The 20,780-nt window shown below is 64.5% G+C and overlaps 2 protein-coding genes across 4 annotated transcripts; both read right to left on the bottom strand.

Annotated features, from left to right (window-relative positions):
• Positions 1-449: 449 nt before the first annotated feature.
• Positions 450-8,685, bottom strand: SYDE1 (synapse defective Rho GTPase activating protein 1). The gene is given in 9 exon segments (XM_075725223.1): positions 450-877; positions 1,357-1,606; positions 2,622-2,779; positions 2,872-2,998; positions 3,084-3,298; positions 3,375-4,118; positions 5,204-5,884; positions 8,597-8,660; positions 8,662-8,685. Coding segments are annotated over 9 exon segments (2,691 nt in total).
• Positions 8,686-15,695: 7,010 nt separating this feature from the next.
• LOC142596164 (macrophage mannose receptor 1-like) lies at positions 15,696-20,157 on the bottom strand. 3 transcript variants are annotated; one of them, XM_075725203.1, is made up of 8 exons: positions 20,070-20,157; positions 19,078-19,173; positions 18,853-18,957; positions 18,548-18,604; positions 17,514-17,906; positions 16,397-16,542; positions 16,126-16,235; positions 15,696-16,030 (listed from the first exon to the last, which is right to left on the bottom strand). In XM_075725203.1, exons 1-8 carry the CDS (start codon positions 20,140-20,142, stop codon positions 15,904-15,906), a joined length of 1,107 nt encoding a protein of 368 aa, XP_075581318.1. In that variant the 5' UTR covers positions 20,143-20,157; the 3' UTR covers positions 15,696-15,903. The 3 variants fall into 3 exon arrangements, with proteins under 3 accessions (XP_075581318.1, XP_075581317.1, XP_075581320.1); XM_075725202.1 differs by having other exon boundaries at positions 18,853-19,173; XM_075725205.1 differs by having other exon boundaries at positions 17,658-17,906; positions 18,853-19,173.
• Positions 20,158-20,780: the final 623 nt, after the last annotated feature.

Genomic DNA, 20,780 nt, shown 5'->3' with positions numbered 1-20,780 from the left:
GATTTCTTTTTTTTTTCTTTTTTTTTTTTTGGGGTGGGGGCACGGGCAGCCTCGGGGGGCCACCAGGGAAAGGAGAAGGGGGCGAACAGGCACTTGAGGGCAAAATTTGGCCATGTAAAATATAAAAAAAAAAAAAAAAAAAAGCCGAGGAAGAGGCACCGAGCCCGGCGTCCCTCTTCTGCCCACCCCAAAAAAAAAACCACCGAGGAGGGGCAGAAACCGGAGCCGGGGCTTTTTTTGGGGGAGCCGCCCCCCCTGCTCACCGAAGGCGGCATCACCCTCGCTGTCGGGGTCCCTCCTGCTCGGCGCTGTGCAAATCGAAGGCAACTAGAGGCAAGTGCTGCTTTTTTTTGGTCGCTCTCGCACCGGTGGCGGCATCAGCACCGGTATCGGCATCGGTGGTGTCATTGTCACCGGTATTGGCACCGGTACCGGCGTTGGCGTCGGACTCACAGGCAGACGTTGATCTGCTTGGCGAGCTCCCGCTCGAGGTCGAGGATGAGCGCGTCGAAGTCCTTGAGGTTGAGGCAGGGGCCGAAGGGCGCCTCGGGCTCCTCGCCCAGCGCAAAATCGGCCACGAAGAGGGTCCGCGGGTGCGGGGACCGCCGCGCCGGCACCCCGCTCTCGCCGTCACCGGCCGCCACCTCGTCGTAGTCGGCGTCGCCGGCCCGGCCGGGTACCAGTAGGAATTGGTGGTCGCAGATGCTCCAGTCGCCGGCGTAGCGGTTGCTTGGGGGGCTCTCCGGTCCTCGGGGCCGGTGACGGGCCACCACCGCGCTCTCCAGCAGGTCCAGTCGCAACGGTGGCCCCCGTTGCTGCTGCGGGCAACCGGGCTGCGCCCCTTCCCAAAGTTGGGGGGTCGGGGCCAAGCGGGGGGCTGCAGAGAGAGCGGTAAAGGCAGGGGTGGGTGTCAACGGGAGGTTTGTTGGGGTTGAGAAAACGGGGGGGTCATGGAGCTTTTGCTGGGAATGGGGAACCCTGCGGCGGATGGGTGGGGCTGAGGCCCACGGAGCAGCCACCGAAAAGTGGGGGGGACCCCAGACTTCTGCTGGAGATTGTGGGGGGGAACCCCAGTCCAGCTACCGGGAATGGGGGGGGGGGGGGGCAGCAGCAATTTGGGGGTCACGGCCTGTGGGGAAGCCACAAGGGGATCACAGACCCCCCACCGGGGCTGGGGGGGACCCCCAAAAGCAGCCAATGGGGGTCACAGACTCCTGGAGCAGCTCCTGGGGATGGTGGCACACGATGGGGGCGGTCACAGCCCCCCAGATCAGCTGCCACCGATGGTGGCTGTGCAAAGAGCCCCCCACCCAAAGTGGGGGGGATGCAGGTGTCCCCCCCCCCCACCCCGCTCACCCGGCCAGGCCTGCAGCAGGTAGTGCAGCACCTCGATGTGCCTCTTGAAGTCAACGGCGCTGGCAATGTCCTCGCAGTGGACGTAGCTACGGTTGCCGGTGCCGGTACCGGTGCTGGAACGTCGGGGCTCCTGGTTCTGGGTGAGCAGGACGGGTCCGAAGCAGACGGCGATGTTCTGTGAGTTCATGCGGTTGAAATCGTGGAAGGAGGCCACCAGGCTGAGGTGGTCCAGGAGCCGTGTCAGCGTGGCCTGGGGGGGACACGAGGTGGCCTCAGTGGGGAACGTCCTCTGATGCCACCCCCTTGTCCCACACCCCACCAAACAGAGCCGAGGGGAATCGCCCCAGGGGATTTGGCTGCGGACGGTCCCTGATGTCACCAGGACCGAGGCCCACAGTGAATGCAGAGGTGGAAACAAATGCTTAGATATTCATCGAATCATGGCATCGTTGAGGTTGGCAAAGACCTTGAAGATCACCCAGTCCAACCATTGACCTGACACTGCCAAGCCCACCACCAAACCACTTAAGGGCAGAGCCATAATTTCATGTTCCTGGCTTGGATCATTTTTCCATGAAGTCAGACCAGGAATGGCTAAGGTTGGACAGGAGCTCTCAGATCATCAGCCCAACGTCACCCCAACACCCCATGGCCACTAAACCATGGCCCCCAGTGCCACCTCTGCCCGGTTTTTGAACCCCTCCAGGGCTGGGGACTCCCCCACCTCTCTGGGCAGCCCCTTCCAACGCTTGACCGCTCTTTCCGTGAAGAAATTTTCCTAATATCCAATCTAAACCTCCCCTGGCGCAGCTTGAGGCCATTTCCTCTCGTCCCATTGCTTGTTCCTTGGGAGAAGAGCCCACCCCCCTCCCTACCCCCTCCTGTCAAGGAGTTGGGGAGAGCGATGAGGTCTCCCCTCAGCCCCCTCTTCTCCAGACCAACCAACCCCAGCTCCCTCAGCTGCTCCTCACTGGATTTGTTCTCCAAAGCTTTCCCCAGCTCCGTTGCCCTTCTCTGGCCACACTTCAGCACCTCAATGTCCTTCTGGTACTGAGGGGCCCAAAACTGGACACAGTTGGGTAGTCCCGAGGAGGGAGGTGACACTGAAGACGCACCCCGTTGCATGTGCCGCAGGTCGATAAATAAGGCCCATCTGCAGCGGTGACTTGGGATAGGGGAGACCCTGGGGCTGAGTGGCAATGGGATCCCCCCCCCCTAATCCCTTCCTGCAGTTGGGCACCACATTTTCGGCGCTGGGCACCCACCTTCTCGACGTCAGGCAGGCAGTTGAGCAGGGCGACAGCGTCCTGCTCTCCTGGAGGGGTCCGGGGGGGTCGCTTGGCCATGGCCTCCAGTACGACGTGGTAGAGCGTGGGGGTGATGAGCGGCGTGGGCAGCTCCCGCAGATAATCCTTGAGGATCCCTGCAGGCGAGAGGACGTGGAGCGGAGATCAGCGTGGTGCCGTGGGATGCGCCAGGAGCTGCAGCGGCAACCCCCCAGGGATGAGCACCCACCCGTGATGACGTTGATGTCGGGGTAGAGCTGCTCCGAGAGCATCACGGCTGCGCTGTCCCTCTCAAAAGCGTCGCGAAGCTCCTTCTTGACAGCGGCCGAGCCGCAGAGCCGGTACAACCCCACAACCTGCAAACGGGGACACCGTCACCATGGTTTGGGGCAGGGGGGGTTCATCCACCCCCTGTAGTTGTCACCGTAAGTCCCTGCTCACCTTCAGCCCTCGTTTCTCTATCTCGGCCACGCATTTCTGAATGAGCAGGGGCACCTTGGTGGCCGTCTTCTCCCTCTCCACCAGCTGACCCAGCTCCACGCCGAAAACACGGGGTTCCCGCTCACCGGGACTGTCCCATTGCTCCACCAAGGTGAATTTGGAGTAGAGGACGCCGCGAGGTTGCAGCCGCACCGCCAGCTGCTGGGCCCGGCAACCTGCGGAGCCGAGCGGTGCCGTCAACGGGGTGCCGAGTCGCCAAACCCCCAAACCGACCCCACCACCCGGCCGTACCTCTGAAGATGTGGGGCAGGACCACGGTGCCGTGGCAGCAGAGGCGGTTGCGGCAGGAGGTGGGATCCCAGGAGAAGACGATGACCTTGAGGTGCCGGGCACCCTCCAGCTCCAGGTTGAAGGTATGGTTGAGGCCGAGGAACGCTGTCTTGCAGGGCAGCAAAGCCGTGCGAGCCCGGTTGGCCGCGTCCACCTGCAACACGCAGAAAACCTCCCGGGCTTCGGCCCGCGGCGGCTTCAGGTCCCGTACGCCGTGGAGGTGAACGCTCACCAGCCCGGAGATGTGCTGCCCGCACCGCGGCGGCGTCTCCCCGCAGCTGTAGGGGCGGAAAGCGCCCACGTCCAGCCCGTTTTCCCCATCCTCCGGTTCGGCACACGCCCCGGCTTTAGCCGGCAGCTCCGGGGAGTCGCCATCGCTCAAGTAGCCGCCTTTGCCGGCTGCTTTGGCTCGCGGCAGCCCCGGCTGTGAAGCCACGCTGCTGTCTAGGTGGTAGCGGCTGATGACGTTGCTGGATTCTTTGCGGGTTTCGGAGGGCGAGGTGCCACCCTCTTGGCCCCGGGGCCGGGGGCTGCGTAGGCTCAGCTTCCTCCGTAGTTCTGGCAGCTTCTTCATCTTCATGGAGAGGCGACGAACGGTACCCGGAGATTTCACCTTGTTGAGCGAACGGCTCTTCTTGGGGCTGGCGGGGGGCGAGGGGGTGGTCAGCCCCGTCCCCGAGCTCACGCATGGGATTGGCATCTTCCCTGCAGGGGGGGGAAAAATGGGGTGAGCGGGTGCCTGGGGGGGTACTGGGAAGCCTGGGTGGGACGGGGCTGCTCGGGGGACACTCTCCTGGGGGATGGGGAAGGGATGGGGCCTGTGGGGTCCAGGAGACATCTTTGGGGACAGGGACCATGGGTTCTTGGGGGACAGGGGGCGGAGGGAGGGTCCTGTGGGATGGGAAGTTGGTGGTGGGGTCTGGGGGACACTGTTCTGGGGGATGGGGACTGTAGGGTCTGGGGGGGACAACATCCTGTGGGATGGGCAAAGGATGGGAGCTGTGGGGTCTGGGGGACACTGTCCTGGGAGATGAGGAAGGGACAGGGGCTGTGGGGTCCTGGGGACACTCCCCTGGGGTGGGGACAGGGACTGTGGGGTCCTGGGGACACTGTCCTGGGGTGGGGACAGGGACTGTGGGGTCCTGGGGACACTCTCTGAGGGATGGGGAGCGGACAGGGACTGTGGGGTGCTGGGGATGCTCCCTTGGGGTGGGGACAGGGACTGTGGGGTCCTGGGGACACTGTCCTAGGATGGGGACAGGGACTGTGGGGTCCTGGGGACACTCTCTGAGGGATGGGGAGCGGACAGGGACTGTGGGGTGCTGGGGATGCTCCCTTGGGGTGGGGACAGGGACTGTGGGGTCCTGGGGACACTGTCCTAGGATGGGGACAGGGACTGTGGGGTCCTGGGGACACTCTCTGGGGGATGGGAAACAGGGACTGTGGGGTGCTGGGGATGCTCCCTTGGGGTGGGGACAGGGACTGTGGGGTCCTGGGGACACTCTCTGGGGGATGGGGAAGGGATGGGGACTGTGGGGTCCAGGAGACATCTTTGGGGACAGGGACCATGGGTTCTTGTGGGACACTGGGGACAGGCACCATTGGGGCTGGGGACCACAGGGTCCAGGGGACACAGGGGACAGGGACCATCAGGTTTGGGGACCACAGGGTCCAGGAAACCTCACGGGGACACTCTCCTGGAGGGGTGACAGGAGGACAGGGGCTGTGGGGGACCGGGGGCCACCACTCTCCCACCTCTCCCCAACACGGAGCCGTGTGCCGCCCCTCACCGCAAGCCTGGGTCCTGCCGGCTCCCAGCTCCTCTCCTCGGCCAGCCATGGGCAGCGCCGGGGCCTTGCCGTTGCGGGGTCCGGAGCTCTCCGTCGTCCCCAAACTGCCCTGGGTGGGGTCTTCCCTACCCGTCTTCGGGGGTGACTCCCCACCACGGCCCCTCTCGGCGTCGCGGCTCCCTCCGCTCCCCATCTTCCAGGAGCTCCCAGGCTGGGGGTCCTCATCTTCAGGGATGGGGTTGTACCAGATCTCACCCTCGCTGCCGGCAGCGCTGGCATCCGCCTCGGCTCCACCGCCCGGCTCATCCAGCCCTGGTCCCTTCACCGATGACAGCACCCAGTGCCGGCTGCTCCGCTCTAAGCTCTGCAGGTAGGCACCGTGCCCGGGGCTCCTACCAGGACCACCCAGCTCCCCAGAGCTGTTCACCGCCTCGGCTTCCTCCGCTGGCTCCACGTCTTCCTCGCCGGGATGCTCGATGCCGGGCCGGGGGCTGCTGGTGGCAGGGTCTGGCTCGCTGGTGTCCGTCGGATCCGGGGAGGTTTTGTGAGGCAGCGGCCGCCGCTCGTCGCGGCCGCCGCAGGAGAAACGGGCCCAGTTCTGTTTGCGGGATGCCGCCGGCACCGGCTCCACTGATGCTGCCTCGGGGTCCACCGGAGAATCAGGGCTCGGTGGGGGATGCTCTGCAGGAGGAAGGAAAAGAACCGGGCTGAGCGCAGGGGTCCCCAAAACTCCAAGGGGGAGCGCACCGGGACACGGGGGACCTCTCTCGTGTCCCCACCACCACCCTGAGCATCTTGCCAGGCCACCCACCGCCCTCACCCTGAATCCGTTGCGGTCCCAGACAGGACCCCCCGCTTCCCCGTGCCGGTTGTGCCGGGGCGGCGGGCAGGCGCAGGCAGCTGCACACAGCCCCTTGCCAAGCGGGATTTCCGGTTGTTTACTGCCGGCCGGACCCGCGGCCGCATTCCCATCGCCCTGGCGCGGGCAGGGGGAGCCCCGGCAGGGGGTGGGGGGGGCACAGCCGGACCCCTCTGCACCCCAAAAGTGACAGGACTGCACCCCAACGGGGACGGGGGCGGCTCTGCCCGTGTCCCCTGGCTCTGTGCCGCAAGGCAGGGCCGTGCCCCCCCCCGCCCCGAACCCCCTGGTTCATGCATACAGGGGGGTGCTCCCAATAGTGCACCCCAATTCCCTGCACCCCCCCCGGGGTTCATTTGTGCCCCTCCTCCGCCCCAGGTCCTTCCAACTTGTGCACCCCAATCTCCCCTGCACCCCTCTGCCTTGTGCACCCCAAACTCCCCTGCTGTGTGCACCCCAATCCCTCTGCACCCACAGCAGGGTGCCCCTCCCCCCCCATGTGTCACCCCACAGACCCCCAGGATCCAGGGCAGGAGGGTCCCCAGGGTGATGGGGGTCCCTTCCTTGGGGAGGGGTCCCTTTCTGGGGGGGGTGAGGAGGGACCCTGGGGTGCTAGGGCAGTCCCTTCCTTGAGGGGTCCCTTACTTAGTGGGGGGCAGGAAGGACCCCAGGGTGATGGGGGTCCCTTCCTTAGGGGGAGTGAGGAGGGACCCTGGGGTGCTAGGGGGGGGTCCCCTCCTTGAGAGGTCCCTTGCTTAGGGGTGGGGGGCAGGAGGGACCCCAGGGTGATGGGGGTCCCTTCCTTGGGGAGGGGTCCCTTCCTGGGGGTGGGGTTAGGAGGGACCCTGGGGTGCTAGTACAGTCCCTTCCTTGAGGGATCCCTTACTTAGTGGGGGGCAGGAAGGACCCCAGGGTGATGGGGGGTCCCTTCCTTGGGTTGGGGGGCCCCTTCCTCGGGGGGTGTCCCTTCCTTGGGGGGGGCAGGAGTGTCCCCAGGGTGATGGGGGTCCCTTCCTTGGGTTGGGGGGCCCCTTCCTCGGGGGGGTGTCCCTTCCTGGGGGGGGGCAGGAGGGTCCCCGGGGTGATGGGGGTCCCTTCCTTGGGTTGGGGGGTCCCTTCCTCGGGGGGTGACCCTTCCTGGGGGGGGGGGCAGGAGGGTCCCCAGGGTGATGGGGGCCCCTTCCTTGGGTTGGGGGGTCCCTTCCTCGGGGGGTGTCCCTTCCTTGATGGGGGCAGGAGTGTCCCCAGGGTGATGGGGGTCCCTGCCTTGGGGGGTGTCCCTGCCCTTGGGGGGTGTCCCTTCCTTGGGGGGGGGGGGGCAGGAGGGTCCCTAGGATGATGGGGGTCCCTTCCTTGGGTTGGGGGGTCCCTTCCTCGGGGGGGTGTCCCTTCCTGGGGGGGGGGGCAGGAGTGTCCCCAGGGTGATGGGGGTCCCTTCCTTGGGTTGGCGGGCCCCTTCCTCGGGGGGGTGTCCCTTCCTTGGGGGGGGCAGGAGGGTCCCCAGGGTGATGGGGGTCCCTTCCTTGGGGTTGGCGGGCCCCTTCCTCGGGGGGGTGTCCCTTCCTTGGGGGGGGGCAGGAGGGTCCCCAGGGTGATGGGGGTCCCCTTCCTCGGGGGGGTGTCCCTTCCTTGGTGGGGTCAGGAGAGTCCCCCAGGATGATGGGGGTCCCTTCCGTGGGTTGGGGGGTCCTCCCTCGGGGGGTGTCCTTCCTTGGGGGGGGCAGGAAGGACCCCGGGGTGATGGGGGTCCATTCCTTGGGTTGGGGGGTCCCTTCCTCGGGGGGTGTCCCTTCCTTGGGGGGGGCAGGAAGGACCCCGGGGTGATGGGGGTCCATTCCTTGGGTTGGGGGGTCCCTTCCTCGGGGGGTGACCCTTCCTTGGGGGGGGGCAGGAGGGTCCCCAAGGTGATGGGGGGTCCCTTCCTCAGGGGGTGTCCCTTCCTGGGGGGGGCAGGAGTGTCCCCAGGGTGATGGGGGTCCATTCCTTGGGTTGGGGGGGTCCCTTCCTCGGGGGGTGTCCCTTCCTGGGGGGGGCAGGATGGACCCCGGGGTGATGGGGGTCCCCTTCCTCCGGGGGTGTCCCTTCCTTGGGGGGGGGCAGGAGGGGACCCCGGGGTGATGGGGGGTCCCTTCCTCGGGGGGTGTCCCTTCCTTGGTGGGGGCAGGAGGGTCCCCGGGGTGATGGGGGTCCCTTCCTCGGGGGGTGTCCCTTCCTTGGGGGGGGGCAGGAGGGGTCCCCAGTGTGATGGGGGGTCCCTTCCTCGGGGGTTGTCCCCTTCCTGGGGGGGGGGCAGGAGTGTCCCCAGGGTGATGGGGGTCCCTTCCTTGGGTTGGCGGGCCCCCTTCCTCGGGGGGTGTCCCTTCCTGGGGGGGGGCAGGAGTGTCCCCAGGGTGATGGGGGTCCCTTCCTTGGGTTGGGGGGCCCCCTTCCTCGGGGGGGTGACCCTTCCTGGGGGGGGGGCAGGAGGGACCCCAGGGTATTGGGTCCCCTTCCTGGGGCTGTGGGGTCCCTTCCCCGGGGCGGGGGGTCCGTACCTCTCTCCTTGGCCTCCGACTTCTTCCCGCGCGGCCGGTCGCGGCCCCTCAGGCGGGAGAAGGTCCCGCCGCAGCAGCGGCTCCGCCATCGCCCGCCCCGCTCCGCTCCCCTCACCGGGGTCTCCTCACACCCCCCGCCTCCGCCCTGCCCGGCACCCTCGGGCCGTCCAGGTCCTCCTCAGCCCGGGTCGGTCCCCTCAGCCCCTCCCGGTCCCCTCAGCCCGGCTCGGTTCCCTCAGCCCGGGACGGTCCCCTCAGGCCGTCCCGCTCCCCTCAGTCGGGCTCAGTCCCCTCAGGCCGGCCCGGTCCCCTCAGCCCAGCTCGGTCCCCTCAGGCCGGCCCGGTCCCCTCAGGCCGGCCCGGTCCCCTCAGCCCGGCCCGGTCCCCTCAGCCCAGCTCAGTCCCCTCAGGCCGGCCCCGGTCCCCTCAGCCCGGTCCCCTCAGCTCAGCCCGGTCCCCTCAGCCCGGCCCGGTCCCCTCAGCCCGGCCCGGTTCCCCTCAGCCCGGTCCCCTCAGGCCGGCCCGCTCCCCTCAGTCGGGCTCAGTCCCCTCAGGCCGGCCCGGTCCCCACAGCCCGGTCCCTCAGGCCGGCCCGGTCCCTTCAGCCGGGCTCAGTACCCTCAGGCCAGCCCGGTCCCCTCAGCCCGGCCCGGTCCCCTCAGGCCGGCCCGGTTCCCCTCAGCTCAGCCCGGTCCCCTCAGCCCGGTCCCCTCAGGCCGGCCCGGTCCCTTCAGCCGGGGCTCAGTACCCTCAGGCCAGCCCGGTCCCCTCAGCCCGGCCCGGTCCCCTCAGGCCGGCCCGGTTCCCCTCAGCTCAGCCCGGGTCCCCTCAGCCCGGTCCCCTCAGGCCGGCCCGGTCCCTTCAGCCGGGCTCAGTACCCTCAGGCCAGCCCGGTCCCCTCAGCCCGGTCCCCTCAGGCCGGCCCGGTCCCTTCAGCCGGGCTCAGGTCCCCTCAGCCCGGTCCCCTCAGCCCCGGCCCGGTTTCCCCTCAGCCCGGTCCCCTCAGCGCGGCGGGGCCTGAGCGGCGGCGCCGCCATCCCGCGGCGCGAATTCCTGGGGATGCCGCCGGCAGCGCTGCCGGAGCTGTAGTCCGGAACCACGGGGAACCATCCCCACCCGGGACCGAGACCCCCACCCGGGACCGAGACCCCCCCCCGGGACGGGGACACCCAGCCTGGAGCGGGGACACCCACCCTGGACCGGGAGGACAGCCCCCCCACCCCCCCACCCCCCCCTCCGGGGCCAACAGGGTGAGGGGTTTGGGGAGCCCTGGGGGGAGGGTTGGGGGGGCTGGGGGGATTTCAGGGGGTCTGGAGGATATTTCAGGGGTCTGGGTGATGTTTGGGGGGGCTGGGGGTTATTTCAGGGGGTCTGTGGGATGTTTTGGGGGGGGGCTTGGGGGGTATTCAGGGGATCTGGGGGATGTTTGGGGGGGTCTGGGGAGGATTTCAGGGGGGTCTGGGGGAGGTTTGGTGGGTCTGGGGAGGATTTCAGGGGGGCTGGGGGAGGTTTGGTGGGTCTGGGGAGGATTTCAGGGGGGTCTAGATGATATTTCAGGGAGCCTGGGGGATGTTTGGGGGGTCTGGGGAGGATTTCAGGGGGTCTGGAGGGTATTTCAGAGGGTCTGGGGAATGTTTGGGGGGGCTGGGGAGGATTTCAGGGGGGCCTGGGGGATGTTTGGGGGGGCTGGGGGGATTTCAGGGGGTCTGGAGGATATTTCAGGGGGTCTGGGGGATTTTTGGGGGGTCTGGAGAGCATTTCAGGGAGTCTGGGGGATGTTTGGGGGGGGGCTTGGGGGTATTCAGGGGCCTGGGGGTATGTTTGAGGGGTCTGGGGAGGATTTCAGGGGGTCTGGGGAATGTTTGGGGGGTCTGGGGAGGATTTCAGGGGGGCTGGGGGAGGTTTGGTGGGTCTGGGGAGGATTTCAGGGGGTCTAGATGATATTTCAGGGAGCCTGGGGGATGTTTGGGGGGTCAGGGGAGGATTTCAGGGGGTCTGGAGGGTATTTCAGAGGGTCTGGGGAATGTTTGGGGGGGCTGGGGAGGATTCAGGGGGCCTGGGGGATGTTTGGGGGGGGCTGGGGGGATTTCAGGGGGTCTGGAGGATATTTCAGGGGGGTCTGGGGATTTTTTGGGGGGGTCTGGAGAGCATTTCAGGGAGTCTGGGGGATGTTTGGGGGGGGGGGCTTGGGGGTATTCAGGGGGCCTGGGGTATGTTTGAGGGGTCTGGGGAGGATTTCAGGGGGTCTGGGGAATGTTTGGGGGGGGCTGGGAGGATTTCAGGGGGTCTGGGGGAGGTTTGGTGGGTCTGGGGAGGATTTCAGGGGGTCTGGATGATATTTCAGGGAGCCTGGGGGATGTTTGGGGGGTCTGGGGAGGATTTCAGGGGGTCTGGAGGGTATGTCAGAGGGTCTGGGGAATGTTTGGGGGGGCTGGGGAGGATTTCAGGGGGCCTGGGGGATGTTTGGGGGGGCTGGGGGGGATTTCAGGGGGTCTGGAGGATATTTCAGGGGGTCTGGGTGATGTTTGGGGGGGCTGGGGGTTATTTCAGGGAGTCTGGGGGATGTTTTGGGGGGGGGCTTGGGGGGTATTCAGGGATCTGGGGGATGTTTGGGGGGTCTGGGGAGGATCTCAGGGGGTCTGGGGGAGGTTTGGTGGGTCTGGGGAGGATTTCAGGGGGGCTGGGGGAGGTTTGGTGGGTCTGGGGAGGATTTCAGGGGGTCTAGATGATATTTCAGGGAGCCTGGGGGATGTTTGGGGGGGTCTGGGGAGGATTTCAGGGGGTCTGGAGGGTATTTCAGAGGGTCTGGGGAATGTTGGGGGGGCTGGGGAGGATTTCAGGGGGGCCTGGGGGATGTTTGGGGGGGCTGGGGGGATTTCAGGGGGTCTGGAGGATATTTCAGGGGGTCTGGGGGATTTTTGGGGGGGCTGGGGGTTATTTCAGGGGGTCTGTGGGATGTTTTGGGGGGGGGCTTGGGGGGTATTCAGGGGATCTGGGGATGTTTGGGGGGTCTGGGGAGGATTTCAGGGGGTCTGGGGAATGTTTGGGGGGGGCTGGGGAGGATTTCAGGGGGTTCTGGGGGAGGTTTGGTGGGTCTGGGGAGGATTTCAGGGGGTCTGGATGATATTTCAGGGAGCCTGGGGATGTTTGGGGGGTCTGGGGAGGATTTCAGGGGGTCTGGAGGGTATTTCAGAGGGTCTGGGGAATGTTTGGGGGGGGCCTGGGGAGGATTTCAGGGGGCCTGGGGGATGTTTGGGGGGGGCTGGGGGGATTTCAGGGGGTCTGGAGGATATTCCAGGGGTCTGGGTGATGTTTGGGGGGGCTGGGGGTTATTTCAGGGGGTCTGTGGATGTTTTGGGGGGGGCTTGGGGGGTATTCAGGGATCTGGGGGATGTTTGGGGGGTCTGGGGAGGATTTCAGGGGGTCTGGGGGAGGTTTGGTGGGTCTGGGGAGGATTTCAGGGGGGCTGGGGAGGTTTGGTGGGTCTGGGGAGGATTTCAGGGGGTCTAGATGATATTTCAGGGAGCCTGGGGGATGTTTGGGGGGTCTGGGGAGGATTTTCAGGGGTCTGGAGGGTATTTCAGAGGGTCTGGGGGAATGTTTGGGGGGGCTGGGGAGGATTTCAGGGGGCCTGGGGGATGTTTGGGGGGGCTGGGGGGATTTCAGGGGGTCTGGAGGATATTTCAGGGGGTCTGGGGGATTTTTTGGGGGGTCTGGAGAGCATTTCAGGGAGTCTGGGGGATGTTTGGGGGGGGGGCTCTTGGGGGTATTCAGGGGGCCTGGGGTATGTTTGAGGGGTCTGGGGAGGATTTCAGGGGGTCTGGGGAATGTTTGGGGGGCTGGGAGGATTTCAGGGGGGCTGGGGGAGGTTGGTGGGTCTGGGAGGATTTCAGGGGTCTGGATGATATTTCAGGGAGCCTGGGGATGTTTGGGGGGTCTGGGGAGGATTTCAGGGGGTCTGGAGGGTATTTCAGAGGGTCTGGGAATGTTTGGGGGGGCTGGGGAGGATTTCAGGGGGCCTGGGGGATGTTTGGGGGGGCTGGGGGGATTTCAGGGGGTCTGGAGGATATTTCAGGGGGTCTGGGGATTTTTGGGGGGTCTGGAGAGCATTTCAGGGAGTCTGGGGGATGTTTGGGGGGGGGCTTGGGGGTATTCAGGGGGCCTGGGGTATGTTTGAGGGGTCTGGGGAGGATTTCAGGGGGTCTGGGGAATGTTTGGGGGGGGCTGGGGAGGATTTCAGGGGGTCTGGGGGAGGTTGGTGGGTCTGGGGAGGATTTCAGGGGGTCTGGATGATATTTCAGGGAGCCTGGGGGATGTTTGGGGGGTCTGGGGAGGATTTCAGGGGGTCTGGAGGGTATTTCAGAGGGTCTGGGGAATGTTTGGGGGGGCTGGGGAGGATTTCAGGGGGCCTGGGGATGTTTGGGGGGTCTGGGGGGATTTCAGGGGGTCTGGAGGATATTTCAGGGGGTCTGGGGGATTTTTGGGGGGTCTGGAGAGCATTTCAGGGAGTCTGGGGGATGTTTGGGGGGGGCTTGGGGGTATTCAGGGGGCCTGGGGTATGTTTGAGGGTCTGGGGAGGATTTCAGGGGGTCTGGGGAATGTTTGGGGGGCTGGGGAGGATTTCAGGGGGTCTGGGGGAGGTTTGGTGGGTCTGGGGAGGATTTCAGGGGGTCTGGATGATATTTCAGGGAGCCTGGGGGATGTTTTGTGGGGGTCTGGGGAGGATTTCAGGGGGTCTGGAGGGTATTTCAGAGGGTCTGGGGAATGTTTGGGGGGGCTGGGGGAGGATTTCAGGGGGCCTAGGGGATGTTTGGGGGGGCTGGGGGGATTTCAGGGGGTTCTGGAGGATATTTCAGGGGGTCTGGGTGATGTTTGGGGGGCTGGGGTTATTTCAGGGGGTCTGTGGGATGTTTTGGGGGGGGCTTGGGGGTATTCAGGGGATCTGGGGTATGTTTGAGGGGTCTGGGGAGGATTTCAGGGGGTCTGGGGAATGTTTGGGGGGGCTGGGGAGGATTTCAGGGGGGCTGGGGGAGGTTTGGTGGGTCTGGGGAGGATTTCAGGGGGTCTGGATGATATTTCAGGGAGCCTGGGGATGTTTGGGGGGTCTGGGGAGGATTTCAGGGGGTCTGGAGGGTATTTCAGAGGGTCTGGGGAATGTTTGGGGGGGCTGGGGAGGATTTCAGGGGGCCTGGGGGATGTTTGGGGGGGCTGGGGGGATTTCAGGGGGTCTGGAGGATATTTCAGGGGGTCTGGGTGATGTTTGGGGGGGCTGGGGTTATTTCAGGGGGTCTGTGGGATGTTTTGGGGGGGGTCTTGGGGGGTATTCAGGGGATCTTGGGGATGTTTGGGGGGTCTGGGGAGGATTTCAGGGGGGCTGGGGGAGGTTTGGTGGGTCTGGGGAGGATTTCAGGGGGGCTGGGGGAGGTTTGGTGGGTCTGGGGAGGATTTCAGGGGGTCTAGATGATATTTCAGGGAGCCTGGGGGATGTTTGGGGGGTCTGGGGAGGATTTCAGGGGGTCTGGAGGGTATTTCAGAGGGTCTGGGGAATGTTTGGGGGGGCTGGGGAGGATTTCAGGGGGCCTGGGGGATGTTTGGGGGGGCTGGGGGGATTTCAGGGGGTCTGGAGGATATTTCAGGGGGTCTGGGGGATTTTTGGGGGGTCTGGAGAGCATTTCAGGGAGTCTGGGGGATGTTTGGGGGGGGGCTTGGGGTATTCAGGGGGCCTGGGGTATGTTTGAGGGGTCTGGGGAGGATTTCAGGGGTCTGGGGAATGTTTGGGGGGGCTGGGGAGGATTTCAGGGGGTCTGGGGGAGGTTTGGTGGGTCTGGGGAGGATTTCAGGGGGTCTGGATGATATTTCAGGGAGCCTGGGGGATGTTTGGGGGGTCTGGGGAGGATTTCAGGGGGTCTGGAGGGTATTTCAGAGGGTCTGGGGAATGTTTGGGGGGGCTGGGGAGGGATTTCAGGGGGCCCTGGGGGATGTTTGGGGGGGCTGGGGGGATTTCAGGGGTCTGGTGGATATTTCAGGGGGTCTGGGGGATTTTTGGGGGGTCTGGAGAGCATTTCAGGGAGTCTGGGGGATGTTTGGGGGGGGCTTGGGGGTATTCAGGGGGCCTGGGGTATGTTTGAGGGGTCTGGGGAGGATTTCAGGGGGTCTGGGAATGTTTGGGGGGGCTGGGGAGGATTTCAGGGGGTCTGGGGGAGGTTTGGTGGGTCTGGGGAGGATTTCAGGGGGTCTGGATGATATTTCAGGGAGCCTGGGGGATGTTTGGGGGGTCTGGGGAGGATTTTCAGGGGTCTGGAGGGTATTTCAGAGGGTCTGGGGAATGTTTGGGGGGGCTGGGGAGGATTTCAGGGGGCCTGGGGGATGTTTGGGGGGGCTGGGGGGATTTCAGGGGGTCTGGAGGATATTTCAGGGGGGTCTGGGGGATTTTTGGGGGGTCTGGAGAGCATTTCAGGGAGTCTGGGGGATGTTTGGGGGGGGCTTGGGGGTATTCAGGGGCCTGGGGTATGTTTGAGGGGTCTGTGGGAGGATTTCAGGGGGGTCTGGGGAATGTTTGGGGGGGGCTGGGGAGGATTTCAGGGGGTCTGGATGATATTTCAGGGGGCCTGGGGGATGTTTGTGGGGTCTGGAGGGTATTTCAGGGAGTCTGGGGGATGTTTCGGGGGGCTTGGGGGGTATTCAGGGGGTCTGGGGGATGTTTGGGGGGGCTGGGGGTTATTTCAGGGGGTCTGGGGGATGTTTGGGGGGTCTGGGGACGATTTCAGGGGGTCTGGAGGATATTTCAGGGGGGCTAGGGGATATTTGGGGGGTCTGGATGATATTTCAGGGGGCCTGGGGGATGTTTGGGGCATCTGGGGGGTATTTCAGGGGGTCTGGGGGATGTTTGGTGGGGCTGGGGGTATTTCATGGGTCTGGGGGATGTTTTGGGGGTCTGGAGGGTATTTCAGGGGGTATGTGGGATATTTGGGGGAGGTCTGGGTGGTATTTGGGGGTCTGAGAAGTATTTAGGGAGGCCAGGGGGGTATTTGGGGGGTTCCCCATCCCACGCAGCCCCTCCCCGCATCACCGCAGCAGGGCCTCACATTGCACACGCATTTATTGCTCTGCAGGGACTCCCCGCTCCACCCTGTACCCCAAATTTTCCCTGGAGATCCATCCGAGGACCCCAAAGAGATGTGCTGAATGTTGAGGCTGCATCCTGGAGCGTTGCAGGTTGGCTGTGGCAAGCGGAGAGGGGCTGGGGGAAGCCCCCCCGAGGGGGTAGCACATGCTGGGAGGGGGCTTTTGGGGTGTCCCTCGCACGCTCAGGGGTGTCCCTCGCACACCCAGGGGAGCTGGCTCTCGCAGGGGTAGTCGTACCACTCGCCGTCCTCCCTCACCACCGCGCAGTTCTCCTGGAGCCCGCCGTTGGGCTCGTTCCTGTGCCAAGAGCTGCGACGAGGAGGGGGGATCCAGACAGCTTAGGGGGGTCCCCCTGCGTCCCCAAGCCCCCCGTCCCCTTGTCCCCAGCGCCTGCTGCGCCGTACCTGCTTTCCCGGGTCTGGATACTCCCGTTTGCCCGCTTCCAGCTGCCCTCAACCTCCTCATCCCTAATGCCGAGCCATGAGGAGCTTTCCAGAATGGTCCGGATGTGATCCTGGGGGTAAAGGCAGTGTCGCCCCATGGCAGACCCCCACAACCCCTTGCCCAACCTCGGGGACAGTGGGAGACAGCAGGTCCCGGTGGCAGGTAGGACCTGATGCTGTATCCCACCTCAATATCCCACTTTCCCAGATGCCTGGATCCATCCCCTCTCACCTTCTCCTCGGGGCTGTCCACCTCCAGAAGCTGCGTGCCCAGGACCGAGCAGAAGCGCTGGGCGTTCTCCCAGGAGGTCTCTGTCTTGGAGTAGAAATAGCAGGAGTTCCTGAAATAGGTCCAGCCTTTGGAGCAAGGGGGACAGCCTGGGGAGGAAGGGGGACACAAAAAAGGGGGTCACCCCCCAGCTGGGGGCTGCAAGACCCCCTAAACCAGGAGACAACCCTGGCCGGAGACACTACCCCGGGCTGTGGGAGCTGCCAAACATCCCCGCTGGGTTAGTGTTACAGTTGGGATAAGGTTAGAGCCCTGCTGGGATTTAGGTTCAATCCTATATATTTAGGGTTAGGACCAGGTTGGGGTCCCGTTGGGGTCCCACTGGGGTTTAGACTGGGTCAGGGTTAGGTTCAATCCTGTATATTTAGGGTTAGGACCGTGTTGGTACCCATTGGGGTCCCACTGGGGTTTAGACTGGGTCAGGGTTAGGTTAAATCCTATATATTTAGGGTTAGGACCCATTGGGGTCCCATTGGGGTTTAGACCGGGTCAGGGTTAGGTTCAATCCTGTATATTTAGGGTTAGGACCCAGGTGGGGTCCCATTGGAGTTTAGACTGGGTCAGGGTTAGGTTAAATCCTATATATTTAGGGTTAGGACTGGGTTGGGGTTAGAACCATGCTGAAGGTTGGGTTAAATTAGGGTTAGCTTAAGTCCTAGATATTTAGGGCTATGGCTGGGTTAGGGCCCTGCTGGGATTAGGGCTAATTTAGGATTAATTTAGATCCTTTATATTTAGGGTTAGGGCTAGGTTAGGATTATTGGGTTTTGGGCTAAGGGTTAAGACCCCATTGAGGTTTGACCTCACTTAGGGTTAGGTTAAGTTACATATATTTAGGGTTAAGGCTGCGTGAGGGTTAGGACCCCGTTAAGGTTTGGGCTCAGTTAGGGTTAGGTTAAGTCACCCAAGTCACCCTAAATGTAGGGTTAGGGCAGGTTTAGGGCCCTGTTGCAGTTTGAGCTTAGCTTCTGCTGTATCTGTGCCAGGTTAGGGCTGAACTTCAGCCAGCGTAGGGTTAGGCAAAGCCATAAATATTTGGGATAAGGGTGCCGGGACTAACAGGAGCGGGAACAGATGTTATCCTTGCTCCCGTGGATGACCCAGCGGCTCCACTGGCGGTCCCCGGTGAAGAGCATCACTACGTGCTGCTGATTGTTGCCGTAATTAAAGTAGAGATTGTGGCCGGCGAGTGCCAACAGCCCACCGTCGCGGCACTCCCAGCGCTGCAGCATGTCGTCATCCCGGCACGGCTCCAGCCTCACGAAGGCCAGGTTTTGCCCGCGGGCTGCCGTAATGCAATGCTGGCTCCCCCAGCCCTGTAGCCTGCCGCCGGGTAACCACTGGAACTGTTGTGCCGCAGCCTTGGGCTGGCATGCCGTCACCGTTAGCTGTTGCCCTCTGGCCTCCACGCACTTGCGGTGGTCTTCGTTGTACAGCAGGAAGGACTGGGAGGCTGCGGAGAGGTTCCCGGTGAACCGGGGGACACACACACACGGGGATTGGGGACACATAGAATCATGGAATCATTGAGGTGGGCAAAGCCCTTGAAGATCACCCAGTCCAACCATTGACCTGACACTGCCAAGCCCACCACCAGACCAGTTAAGGGCAGAGCCATAATTTCATGTTCCTGGCTTGGATCATTTTTCCATGAAGTCAGACCAGGAATGGCTAAGGTTGGACAGGAGCTCTCAGATCATCAGCCCAACGTCACCCCAACACCCCCATGGCCACTAAACCATGGCCCCCAGTGCCACCTCTGCCCGGTTTTTGAACCCCTCCAGGGCTGGGGACTCCCCCACCTCTCTGGGCAGCCCCTTCCAACGCTTGACCGCTCTTTCCGTGAAGAAATTTTTCCTAATATCCAATCTAAACCTTCCCTGACGCAGCATGAGCCCATTTCCTCTTGTCCTATCGCTGGTTCCTTGGGAGAAGAGCCCACCCCCTCCCTACCCCCTCCTGTCAGGGAGTTGTGGAGAGCGATGAGGTCTCCCCTCAGCCCCCTCTTCTCCAGGCTGAACAATCCCAACACCCATGGGTGTCACCGTGGAAAGGGAGGAGGGGGACGGGGACACACGCGGCAGGGACACGCACCCATGTTCGGCAGCTCCTTCGCCTTCTCTGCCTCCAGCGCCGCTGTCAGGGCTGCAACTGGGGAGCGGACGGACATGGGGACACACAAAGATCACCCTGTCACCGCAGGGCACAGGGTGTCCCGGAGCTGTTGCCACAACAGCAGTGGGAGAGGGGCTGGTGTTGGGGGGGTGCTGAGCACCCAGATCCCCCGTGGAGACCCCCAACACCCTGATAATCTTAACTCTTCCTCCCCCAGGACCCCCGGCATCGCCTTTCCAGGTGGAAGGGGGCTCCCCCGAGCCCCGCGGAGCCCTGCTACTCACTGTGCTGCAAGCCGGCGGCGAGGAAGAGCACGTTCAGCAGCACCGAGACCCCCAGGGCCACAGTGCCCACCAGCACCAGCTTCTCCCTGGAGCAGCACCCTGACGCTGGGGAGGGTGGGTGAGTAACAACCGGCCCCCGGTTCGGGCAGAGCCGGGTGGCACCGGCTTTAACCGCGGTGTGGTTTTGTCCCGCTGACGACGCTCTTGCCCTCGCCCACGCCGTACCTGGGGGATCGGGTCCCTGCTTCTGGCTTGGCGTGGCGATGGGGGGGTCCAGGGGCTCATACAGGTTCTCCTCTGTGGGGCACAGGTCACTGCAGGCTGGGGAGGGGACGGCGGTGATGGCACTTGGGGGGGATCTCCCCCTCCCAGTGCCATCATGATCCCTGGGGACTCCCCACCAGCATGAGGGTGGGGGATTCCCCCTGGTGCCGCTTCCCCGGGGATCCCCCGTTGGGCATCAGGGGTGGGGGATCCTCCCCAGGTATCGCTGACTTCCCAAGGGATTGCCCTTGGGCACCAAAGGTGGAAATGGGGGGGCTCCTTCAGTGTCACCGTCTGCCCTGGGGTCCCCCTCCTTGGACACCAGGGACCCCCGCGGATGCCAGGCACAGAGACAGGGATTCCCGTCAGTGCCACTGCCCACCCTGGGGACACCCCTCAGGGCACTGGGGACCGGGGATCCCCATCAGTGCCACTGATGTCCCTGGGGACACCCCTCAGGGACCAGGGATGGAGATGGGGGTCCCCTTTGATGCCACTGCCCACCCTGGGGACCCCCCCCAGGGCACTGGGGACCGGGGATCCCCATCAGTGCCACTGATGTCCCTGGGGACACCCCTCAGGGACCAGGGATGGAGATGGGGGTCCCCTTTGATGCCACCATCCACCCTGGGGACCCCCCCCAGGGCACTGGGTACTGGGGAACCCCTTCTAGGTGCCACCACTTTCCCCAGGGACACCACCCTTGGGTGCCAGGGATGGAGATGGGCATCCCTCCCTGTTGCCACAGTCCACCCTGGGGACCCCCCCCGCTCAAACACCAAAGGTGGGGGAACCCCCACCAGGTGCCACCACCCACCCTGAGCACCGGGGACAGGGACAGGGGACTCCCCCAGCACCGTGAGACCCCAAAAGTGACATGGGGTGCGCGTTAAGGACAGGAGAACTGCAGGGCCAGCCCCCCACCCCAACCAGCACCCCAGGGTGCTCCCTACCTTTCCTGCCACCGGGCTCCAGCACCCACATTTGCCCCTGCCCGGCTTGGCCGGACTCGATGTTGCCGTACATTGTCCCTGAGGTGCAGAAGAGCTGTCCCCAGTGGGTGTCCCCACTGATAAAGCCTGCGGGAAGCGGGTGCAGGGGGGGGTGCCGGATGCACCCTCGCCCCGGGGATGGGCCTTGAAGGGGCCCCCGAGCACCCAGCGGCTCCCTCCCTGCACCCCAAAGCTTGGCTGGAGGTGGCACTGCCGGTGACAGTCCCCAATGGGTGCTGGTGGGGACCCCAGTGTCCCTGGGGGGGTCTTGGTGCAGGAAGGTCCCGTGGGGGGGGCACAAGGGTGCTGCCTGGTTGGGGGGTGGGTGCTGGGTGGCATATGGGGGACTTGGGGAGAGAAAGGGTGGGGTGTCCCCATGCCCGGGGTGTCTCCATGCCCGGGGTGCACCCATGGCAGTGCCTGAGGTGTCCCCATGCTCAGAGTGCACCCATGGCAATATCTGGAGTGTCCCCATGCCTGAGGTGTCCCCATGGCAGTGCCTGGGGTGTCCCCATGCCCAGGGTGCACCCATGGCAATATCTGGGGTGTCCCCATGCCAGGGGTGTCCTCATGGAAGTGCCTGGGGTGTCCCCATGCACCCATGGCAATATCTGGGATGTCCCCATGGCAGTGCCTGGGGTGTCCCCATGGCAGTGTCTGGGGTGTCCCCAT

The sequence above is a fragment of the Pelecanus crispus genome, chromosome 27 (assembly GCF_030463565.1).
Source record: "Pelecanus crispus isolate bPelCri1 chromosome 27, bPelCri1.pri, whole genome shotgun sequence".
In the NCBI taxonomy this organism is placed as follows: Eukaryota; Metazoa; Chordata; class Aves; order Pelecaniformes; family Pelecanidae; genus Pelecanus; species Pelecanus crispus.
This window is presented reverse-complemented; position numbering and strand designations above follow the sequence as displayed.